The following is a 10665-nucleotide window of genomic DNA, read 5'->3' on the forward strand; positions in this document are numbered from 1 at the left end:
TGGGGTATTGGTTCATCACACTTCAAACATTTGACATGCAGAGAACATCAATCTTTAACAGTCCAGGCAAAGCGTCTGCACAGTGTAGCTTGGAATTTTAGAAGTAAAAGTTTCTTTTATGATGACATTTATTGTGTATATTTGTGGGATTTTTTTACTTGTCTTTTATATATTTTTTTCTTGTTCTTATTATTATTATCTTTATTGTAATGAATTGTACAGCACTTTGGTCGACATCCACTATATGAATAAATGATCATTATGTACATTCTGAAGCAGTGGCTCATATGTGTAGTATGCAGCTGATGGAATCTCAGAGATGCACAAATGAAAATTTGGACCAATGTTAATACTGCAGTCATGGCCAATAACTGATATTTACTGATATTATATGTATATTTTCCTACACCTTTGTAAAAGTGACCACTCTGCTTCTCTGCTTCAGTTAAACTACCCACAATCCTCTGCGCCATCACTGTCACATAATTGAATAAATTCCACATGACCAGCTTCCTCCAGAAACATAAATGGGAACAAGAAGGAAATAAACATCAGTTGCTATTAGCAACCTTGTTTTACTTATTGGACCGATACCGATATGTTAAATGATTAATATGGGATCGATACAACAAGATAAAAAGCAACTAGTATTGGATCCATACCGATATGTTAAATAATTACTTATATCTGATCAATGCTGATATATTGTGTACCCCTAACCTCAGAGACGCCGTCTTCATTCCATGTTATCTTTAGAAAACATGGAACAGGTTGCCATGGTGATCACATGCAACCTGTAGATCACATTGCATATGCTGCAGTGCCAGACATGTTGATGTTCACCTGCGCAGTGGGTCTTCCCATGCAGGGCACATAAACTACTGTATAGATGTCACACCACTGGCACACACCCTGCAGTGTGTGTTCATTTTGGTTTGTTTAGCTCAAACATTGCATGTGTTTCCCCTCCAGGGTACATTGCTCCATGGAGCGGCCGGTTCTACTCCCTGTGGGACACCGGGTGAGTTCTCACAGTCCGATTAAAGACATTCTTGTCTGTAGAATAACATTCATGGGGGGAGATAAAGTGGAAGAAGAGCTTCTAAAGGCCGCTGCTGATGTCTCTACTTCACAGTTATGCTAAGATCCACATTCCCATCATTGCCTCGGTGTCGGAGCATCAGCCCACCACCTGGGTCTCGTTCTTCTTCGACCTCCACATTCTGGTCTGTACGTTCCCTGCTGGCCTCTGGTTCTGCATCAGGAACATCAATGATGAACGCGTCTTTGGTAAGCTCACGTCAAAACATCGACATGTTGTTTACAGCAGAGGTCCTGAAACCGGCAGCCAGAGTTATCGTCAGAGCTACTTTGATGATTTTTAAGCAGAGTTTGTGTTTACTGACAGAAAGTGAGTAGGATCCAGTGGAAAGCTGTTATATAGTTACCATCACTGCAAACAAACTGTAGGAAAAGGAACTCTGTCGTTTCACAGTGACGGCCTGTAGAATTTTGGGGCCATATCGAGAATATGGATGACCTTAAAGGTTCAGTAATGGCAGAATGTATTAATAAAACTATCCATTAAAGCAGCAATTGGTAACTTTTATAAAAAATAAAAAAAAACTAAATTTTTTTTTAAAGATTTGTTGAAACTATCACCATGTTGTGACTGTATGTTATGTGACAGATAATCTGTGAAAAAATGGAGCTCCTCTGTCTTCTCCCAGTGCTAACTAGAAACGATCAATCAGAGCCAGGAGGCGGGGCTTAGTTTTGTCTTTATCCCTAGCTGTCTGTCTCTCTGTCTCTTGGTTGTGGCATTTAGCAAATAGTAATAATTGAAATAATTCTAACTGACCTGAAACAAGAGAAGTTTGGTCTGATGTAACTTCAGACAGTAAGGAATAAAAAGTGTGTTTTTCTTTTTATTATTATTATTATTATTATTCAGGAGTATGTAAACTTGTGGTTTCATCTGTAGCTGAGTGCCTCTAACCCCGTCTGCCTCCTGCCTCCAGTGGCGCTGTACGCCATCAGCGCCGTGTACTTCGCCGGCGTCATGGTGCGCCTGATGCTCACTCTGACCCCGGTGGTGTGCATGCTGTCGGCCGTGGCCTTCTCCAGCGTTTTCGAGCATTACCTGGGTGACGACATGAAGAGACAGAGTCCGCCCGCCGAGGACAGCAGTGACGAGGACGACAGGAAGAACGCAGGAAACCTCTATGATAAGGTGAGGGGCCGCCAGGGGCCCGAGGCATGGTGCCTTACCTGTGATTGGCCCGCGAGCTGTTGTTTTGAACTGAATGCGAAGTTAGAAAATAAATCTGTCTGTAAATCTGTTGAACTGCTATTTCTAATATTGTATAAAAAAAGACGTGAAGTGGTTAAATGAAAAATCTGCAGAATGTAAATTATTTTCTGTTTGCCTGAATAATCTATGGCTATAACAATTAGCTGCAGCTCTAAAAAGTATCTAAAAAGCCTTTTTAGATTTTTAATGACATCTGATCCACCATGACACTTGAAGTGATTGATAACCAGCTGCTTTCTGCTGCATGTGTGTAATAATCCTACTGGACCTTCACTAACCTGTCCTGACTTCGCCCCCTGCAGGCCGGCAAGGTGAGGAAACACGTTTCTGAGCAGGAGAAGCCGGAGGAGGGCCTGGGCCCCAACATTAAGTCCATTGTCACCATGCTGATGCTCATGCTGCTCATGATGTTCGCCGTCCACTGCACCTGGGTCACCAGCAATGCCTACTCCAGCCCCAGCGTGGTGCTGGCGTCCTACAACCACGACGGGTGAGCCAAGTCGCAAGCCGGGGTCGTTGGCGGGATGGTGGTGGTGGTGGGGGGGGGGGGGGGTTCAAGGCAAGCACATGGATGACATGTCTCCGTCTGTCCCGGCCAGATCCCGGAACATCCTGGACGACTTCCGGGAGGCGTACTACTGGCTGAGGCAGAACACAGACGAACACGCCAGAGTGATGTCATGGTGGGACTACGGCTACCAGATAGCAGGCATGGCCAACCGGACCACTCTGGTGGACAACAACACCTGGAACAACAGCCACATTGCTCTGGTGAGGGCCGCCTCTGCTTCCACACAGCTTTTCATTAAAGACTCTCCAAATGATGATATTTAACTGCAGATCCCCCACATGCTGATTCCTCTAACAGAAGTATAATTAATGGGGCAGCATCTTGTGGTTTTCAGCCACATGGTGACATTTCATAGAAAAATTGAATAGCTGTTAACTTCAGTTGTTATATATCACATTACTTAAAAGAAATTTGACTTTGTAATTTAGCGCCTTTAAATTGGGCCTCTTGTCTCTTTAAGAAACTCCTGCTCTTTCTGAAAGTCTGTCTCCAGGACGCCCTCACAACATGGCTCTTCTATTAACCCTTTAATGTTTTTATCTGTTTCACTGAGAAGTAGCTCCTATAATGAGCTCAGCTGATGCTCAGTTCCACCAGCTGTTTCCTAATTGCTGCTGGCTAGTCTGAAGGAGACTCAGAGAAATATTTCAAGCCTTTATTTCTTGCAACTTTGATCGTTATGGTTTACAGAGAATGAAAACCCAAAATTTATTGTCTCAGACATTAAGAACACAGGTCATAAAATAACTGGAAAACTGATGGTTTTCACACATTAATCAGCAAATGAACTCCAAATACCTGCTGAGGTTTCCTGAACCTCTACACTTCTCTGAGTCAGTAGGAGACCCTGACTGGATAAAGGTCCACAAGAAGCTGATTGTTCAGAGTGTTCAATTTAAACATATTAAGAGAAAATTAAGTGGAAAGAAAAAATGTGGATGGATAATCACATACTTAAGAGAATTGTCAAACAGACTTCATTTAAAAATTTTTGGGGAGCTTTGCAAGGAGTGAACACTGTATTAGTAAAAGGAACTCAGACTGCTACAGGAGATCCTTCCTACGCACAGATTAAACCTTCTGGAACGATTCTCTGACAAAAACAGACAATGAATTCCTACAAGATCAAACTATCAGATTGTTATTGGGTTGAATGAAATCTGCTTTGAGGTCCTTCATCCGTTAATGAATGCCGTTTTTTTTTTTCCAACATGGTGGACGCTCTGAGAACGAAGTGTGTCGTCTTCATCATCCTCCACCAAAAGGAAGACATGTTCGCCCTGCGGCTGAACAATGAGAATGTGCTCAGTGTGGTGTGTGTGTGTTCTGATGCAGGTGGGCAAGGCAATGTCATCCAATGAGTCGGCGGCCTATGACATCATGAGGTCTCTGGACGTGGACTATGTCTTGATCATCTTCGGCGGGGTGATCGGCTACTCAGGGGACGACATCAACAAGTTCCTGTGGATGGTTCGCATCGCTGAGGGGGAGCACCCGAAGGACATCAGGGTAAGCTGACCTCTGACCCCACAGGTATCAAGATTTTTTTTTATTGCTTTTCTGACCCGACCCTACTCTCACAGGAGAGTGACTACTTCACCCCCCAGGGAGAGTTCCGGGTGGACAAGGCCGGCTCGCCCACGCTGCTCAACTGCCTCATGTACAAGATGTCCTACTACCGTTTCGGAGAGATGCAGGTACCAGCTGCTTCACCGCGGTTACCACAGCAACCAGTGTCATCAAATCAGAACACCACCTTTATGTTTTTCTGTTTCTGTTCACGTCTGGTAAAAAGCTGGACTTCCGGACCCCTCCCGGCTTTGACCGGACCCGTAACGCCGAGATCGGCAACAAGGACATAAAGCTGAAGCACCTGGAGGAGGCCTTCACCTCCGAGCACTGGCTGGTCCGGATATACAAGGTGAAGAAGCTGGAGAACCGGGACCGACTGGAGGGCAAGCTGCGCAGTACCGACATCCTCAGGCAGAAGTACACCTCCAAAAAGGTAAGGGTCAGGGCTACCCCAACGCTATGATGCATTTCATACAACAGATTCACCTTCCATCAGGACAATCACTGCAAAACACCAAATATTAATAAGTAGCTTTAGTTTCTACTGCAAATAAGTTGGTACTCTTGAAATAAATCAAAACCTAACCCTAACCCTAAAATCAAACCCTAACTTTACAGTAAGATGTAGGAGATTGTTTTAAGTAAATAATTCTTCAATATTGATTTTAAAAATATATTTCCACTGGTACATTATTTTACTTACTACAGTATATTTTTTCCATGTAATTAATAAGTTGACTTGAAACAAGCTCATATCTGTCTGAAGAGTTACTTGTAAGTTAGTTGTGTCTTATTTCAAGTGAACTTAAACATCTTCACTTGAAACTAAAGTAAAAACACCTGGTAAGATTTGGTGTTTTTGCAGTGATAAACCTACATCTACAGTTAAAATGTCCCAGTCAAAGTCCAGACCTAAATGTAATAAATCTGTGGGGAATACTGACACTCTGACGATCTCTGCCCAATCAGGAAGGCTTAAAAAAACACCACAAAATTTTTTTTTTTGTAAAGACTAGGAATCATTTTCCTTCCAGATCAAAATTATGTCATACTGAAATACGGCACATTTATGGTTGCAACATGATTAAATGTAAAAAAAAAAAGAGAAAAGGTTTGAATACTTCTGAATAATTTCAACCCTGATGTGTATTTATTGTTTTGTTCTTGTGTGCAGACAGCCAAGAGGAAGCGGGGCTTCATCAGGAACAAGCTGTCCCTGAAGAAGGGCAAGAAAATGACCAAGAAGTCTCTGTAGGGAGCTGACCACCAGCAGATGCAAACTGACAGCAGGACAGGAGACCTTCACCCAGAAACACACACACACACACACACACACACACACACACACACACACACACACAGCAGGAGTAAAGATGCAGCAGATCAAGACCAATCAATTTCTCCAGAAGGTTCCGTTCGCAAACGGAGCGCAGCTCATCCAGGAGGTGCAGCAAAAACAAAACCATGACCTTTGACCTTCCCATATTGTAACCGCAGCAGGACGCTAGAGCCAAATATTAACCGCTCTTCTTTCAGGAACTCATGACATCTCTTCAGCTCTTTGAGAAGGTTCCTTCAGTCATACAGGCTGGAAACCAGCCGCCATGTTTCCATCTGCTGGGTCAGCACCATTTATCACGCCTCACTGGATTCTGTCACTTTTACTTTAAACGTGACTCCAAACCTGCGTCCTGCCTGCAGATTTCTGTTTGTGCAACATTACCGTGCTTTTTAAATTTCCCCCCAGTCACACAGTTCCTCGGTTTCCCTTTTCGCTCCTGGATGCTGCGGTGAAAACCAGTTTGAGTCCTGCTAGAGCCGACTTTACCTCTGCTGTGAGGCTTCTGCCACAACATCCAGCTGTTCGCGTCGGGACAGGCCTCATCAGAAAAAGCTGGGTCTTTTCCTCAGCTGCTCTGTCAGGGGGGGAAGTATTTATTAGACGGACAGCAGACGGTGCAGAGACTAAAGCAAGCGCACCCGTCCCGTCCTCATAATTCAAGGTTTTTATCCGGGCTCCATTTTCAGAGAGAAAACGTTCTTCCATCAATTGTAATGATCTGGATGCAGGTGTGGGAGTTGATCATACCTTTTGAAATAAAGAGGTTCAATTAAAGTTTCTTTAACACTTGTGTTTTCCTTGGAAAGTATGAATTGACCCGGTGTGTTTCAAAGTGGGGGCCACAAGAGGGCGCTGTGGTGGCCTCAAAGTTCGAGGGAAGATGAGGGAAAAAATGCCAAACCGCCCTGCCCCCCGCAATTTTTATCTTAAATTGACCTGTTTTTCAAACATGTTTTTTTTAATATGTAAAGTATAAGTTTAAATAATTAAAAAATACTCCTCAAGCAAGAAATGGAAACATCTAACAAGCAAGTATCTAACACTACAGCAAAAAACCATCAAACATTTTTATCAGATTGATATAAAAATTACATATTTTCTTATGATCTGGAGGGGATTGTGATGAAAAATTGCATTAACGGGTCATACTCCCCCCATAATACATTGTCAGATGATAAAATATTTCACTGTAGAACTCATAGCCAACTAAAATCAGACAGTATGAAGCAGCATTTATTGATTAGTGAATTAATAAATGAGATAAAATTATTCTTTAGTAAATTCATTGATGCTTTTTAAGTGTATTGATTGATTTATTGGGCCATTTATATATTTCAGATTTTCTTTGTAACGGTCAGGTTTGGGCCTCCATGGCGTTCTGCTGATGTGACACACAGAATGTCTCTGTGCAGACAGATGGGACTCTTTACATGGTGAGCTACAGGCAGCACTGTGCTGGGCTTCTAAATATGCCTTTATATCATATGTTATGTGCCAGTTTTCCTTCTTTTTTCAGTGGTGCTGATGAAAGAAGGTTTAGACTCGGTTAGATCCCGGAGCAGTGATGCTGGTATTTCTAGTAAAGTTAGAGTCATGGCAGTTGATGGACCAGCTGGCTGATCCATCTCTATGGTTCGGTCAGGTCTTTAAAAATCTGAGGACAGCTGCCAAGGATAATTTGTTGTCCACTTGTCTAAAGTAGAAAAAAAAAGGTCAATACCCAAAATTAACAATGGAGAGTTTTAGAAACGCTGAAAAAACTCAGTCTGAAAAAGTCTGGCTTTTAGAAGCAACAGAAAGAATAGAGGAGTTGCTGGAGAAGTCAGAGCGGTACCGGATACAGATGAAAGCGGTTGTGGATTTTGTCAGAAATGATCGCTGGTCCAGCTGGAGATGAAAACTGTTATCAGATTTCTGAGCAGCAAACACAGGAGAATGGAGACGTCCTTTCAGACCAAACATGACAACATTTAACTCCTCAACATCGCTTCTGGTTTCTATCCTTCACTTGTGTCTTCCGTTTAATCGTTCTCTTCCTCTTCATCATCTCCGAATGACAGCAGACTGTTATTTTTAACTTTCTTCCCAGATTTTCTGTCCTTGTCCTCCTCCTGCTCTCCTACTCTGTCCTCCTTCTTCTTCTTGCTGGAGCTGGCAGTGATGCCCTGGAACTTGTCAGAGGACGAGCGCTTGGCTGGTTTCTTGAAGAGAATTTTGCCATCCGGAGGAGCTTCTTCACCTGTGAATGAGACGGAAAGGAAAAGGTAAAGGGTTTTAACGCTGCGAACGCTGCCGACTCCCGTTGTGTAACTAGAGGAGTGACCTGACCTTTCTCACCCTCGCCTCCGGCTTGCAGTTCACCCTTGAGTTTCTTCACTTCGTCTGCACTCAGGTCTCCGCTTTTTAGGACCACGACTTGAGGCAGTTCGTCTTCTCGGTCGCTTCCGCTGTCGTCGTCCGGCGTGGGCATCGCCTGACGCTGAGAGAGCAAAGATAGAAAAAGGTCTAATAAGGTCAAGTCTAACACATATTGAGTTTCACTAGAGGGCTTATTGTATAGAATGTCCACCAAGGTTATAAAACTGTAACTCAAGTTTTACTTTGTTGTGACTTTTTGTCTAATTCAGTTAACTTTTGGAGTGTGCTAGCTAGCTTTTATTAGTTATTAGTTAAATAGTTTGCTTTTTATTAGCTACCGTAATGTTTTTTTACAAACTGGTTAATTTTTTAGGTGTAGTATTCAAAAGGTCAAAGTACTGTATTGTGAACATCCACTGGGTAATAAATACTCAACAGGAGATAGCATTTTCAGAAAATGTATTTAATTGCTGAACATTGACTGACTCTGTCTCCCAGTTGTTTCTGTCTCCATTTTGCAGCACAGCTTATGTGCTGCCAAGAGGAGAATGGAGAACATTAATCTGCTAACAGTCGATGTAAACTGCTTGTGTGGTGGAAAAAATATATATATATATTTCACGTCATTTCAAAAGGCTAATAAACAATAAAACAAAGAATTATATCATTTCATATACGTTTTATAAACGCATTATATAATTACAGTTATAGGTTTTTTTTCCCATTAATTATTTTTATTTTTCTGTTAAATTTTTTTTCTCAATTTCCGTTTTCATTATTTGGTTAGTTTTTGTTAACTATAATAACCTTGATGTACACAGTGCAACCATTTTACTAAGCTCACCTGTTCAGTTAAACCAGGATGTGCAGAACACTATGTAAGCAGCTAAAACAAATGAGCTGGATTAGCAGTACTATCTAAAAACGTATGGTTCCATCCAAGAGGTCTTACTGTGAAATATCATCTGAGCTGCTCAGATACTGAGCTTCTAGCATGTCATAAGACCAATATACAGTAATGGTGAGTCTTCAGTCAGAGGCCTCTTTAGATTTTTTTGCAAGACTGACTGCTACTGGAGATCCTTCCTGCCCACAGCATCACCATCTACAACTCTTTGAAGATACTTGGATATGAGTTTATGACATTTCATTTCTTTTTGGAATAAATTAAGTAATTTTTAATTTAACTAAATCATTACCAAGAAAATGGCTTCATCACCAAATATACTTTAGATTTAGGGAAGGATAAACGTGTCTAAAATGGCGGTGCCCACCTCCTGCAGTTACCTGACATGAAGCCCAGTTTAAGAACCGATTCTCTTCTTCAGGGACCAAATATTGAAGTAACATTTCATTTCATAATTCATTCCTTTAAGATCCGAATAATTTCTCCCTCTGCTTAATGGGGAAAAAATGCTATCACAAATTATTTATGTTTTGTAAAGCTGTAATGAGAGGCTGATTAAAAATGCTTCGTCTTTGATGACTAGTTAAATAATTTTTGGGGTCGGGGACTGGAGGGACAAAATCGATTCCCTATTACTTAATTGGAGATTAAACGGGTCCCAACCTGAAGCTGACTGTGTCCGTGTCCCACTTCTACAGAATCTTACCTTGGTGTCAACATTTGGTCCTTCTTTGTATCCCACGTCGGTTTTAAACTTCTTCAGAAAGGACGGCTCCGCCGGTTTGACCCACGACACGCCGCTAGCTTTCCCCTTATTCATCGCTAAATGATCTACAACAGAAGCTCAGCTAATGGGCTAACCAGGCTAATGCACCAAAACATGAACGTGACTACAAGAGCTGCTGTGATTGGTGCAAAACATCGCCGCAACGTGAAAAACTCGGAATGCGGAAAACTAGTGACGCTTTCAAAATAAAATCAGTCATTATTATAAAATAATATTTTAATGCGTTTGTTTTTGTCAATAATTTTGATTAAGGATAGTATATTGATCAATATGTAGAATATGTGAAATGCTACATATTGATCAATCGATCTTTATTGTTGCGTGTGACTTTTCAACTTTGTCTAAAGAAGTCGGTCTAGTGACTAGTGGAAGTAGCAGTATTTCATTGTAATTTATAGGGTTTTTGGCTAATCTATATTCATGATAGAAGTTACATCTCTTTTGTTGGTTAATACACTGCACAAACATTAGCATTTCACTGCTCCCCATTAGCATTACCCTTTTCCCTAAAAATAGCTTTTATCTATTTTTCTTATTTATTAGTCACACTTGGTATATTGAATGGAGGAAGAAATGTAAAACAACATGCTAGCGACAGCATTTAGGCTAATGTTAGCAATTTGGTTCATTTTAACTTGTACACTAATTTTAACATACAGAATGGAGTAAGTCCATGTTACTCAACATGTTTGTGACTCTCCACATGCTATTGAGTACATTGCAGCTTACTTTAGCATCGATACTAATTTGTAGCATCAGACGGGCACACTTTGGCAGGCCCCATTTAAATTTAATCAGAAATGTTCTAGTTTAT

General features: G+C 41.5%; 2 protein-coding genes across 3 annotated transcripts in view; one reads left to right on the top strand and one right to left on the bottom strand.

Annotated features, from left to right (window-relative positions):
• The window catches only part of LOC106917557 (STT3 oligosaccharyltransferase complex catalytic subunit B), a 30043-nt gene extending 23470 nt beyond the window's left edge, over positions 1-6573 (top strand). Inside the window, exons 8-16 of the mRNA XM_014986625.2 lie at positions 973-1021; positions 1136-1290; positions 2022-2233; positions 2617-2804; positions 2914-3085; positions 4221-4394; positions 4469-4582; positions 4681-4890; positions 5632-6573. Coding sequence (XP_014842111.2) covers positions 973-1021; positions 1136-1290; positions 2022-2233; positions 2617-2804; positions 2914-3085; positions 4221-4394; positions 4469-4582; positions 4681-4890; positions 5632-5712 — 1355 coding nt within the window. The 3' untranslated portion in view covers positions 5713-6573. The remainder of the gene's footprint in view (positions 1-972; positions 1022-1135; positions 1291-2021; positions 2234-2616; positions 2805-2913; positions 3086-4220; positions 4395-4468; positions 4583-4680; positions 4891-5631) is intronic.
• A 279-nt stretch (positions 6574-6852) lies between these two features.
• Positions 6853-9971, bottom strand: kiaa1143 (KIAA1143 ortholog). 2 transcript variants are annotated; one of them, XM_014986683.2, is made up of 3 exons: positions 9771-9971; positions 8137-8278; positions 6853-8038 (listed from the first exon to the last, which is right to left on the bottom strand). In XM_014986683.2, exons 1-3 carry the CDS (start codon positions 9882-9884, stop codon positions 7821-7823), a joined length of 474 nt encoding a protein of 157 aa, XP_014842169.1. In that variant the 5' UTR covers positions 9885-9971; the 3' UTR covers positions 6853-7820. The 2 variants fall into 2 exon arrangements, with proteins under 2 accessions (XP_014842169.1, XP_014842159.1); XM_014986673.2 differs by having other exon boundaries at positions 8128-8278; positions 9771-9968.
• Positions 9972-10665: the final 694 nt, after the last annotated feature.

This window comes from Poecilia mexicana, unplaced genomic scaffold (genome assembly GCF_051168715.1).
Source record: "Poecilia mexicana isolate PSO_F unplaced genomic scaffold, ASM5116871v1 scaffold_6, whole genome shotgun sequence".
Lineage (NCBI taxonomy): Eukaryota > Metazoa > Chordata > Actinopteri > Cyprinodontiformes > Poeciliidae > Poecilia > Poecilia mexicana.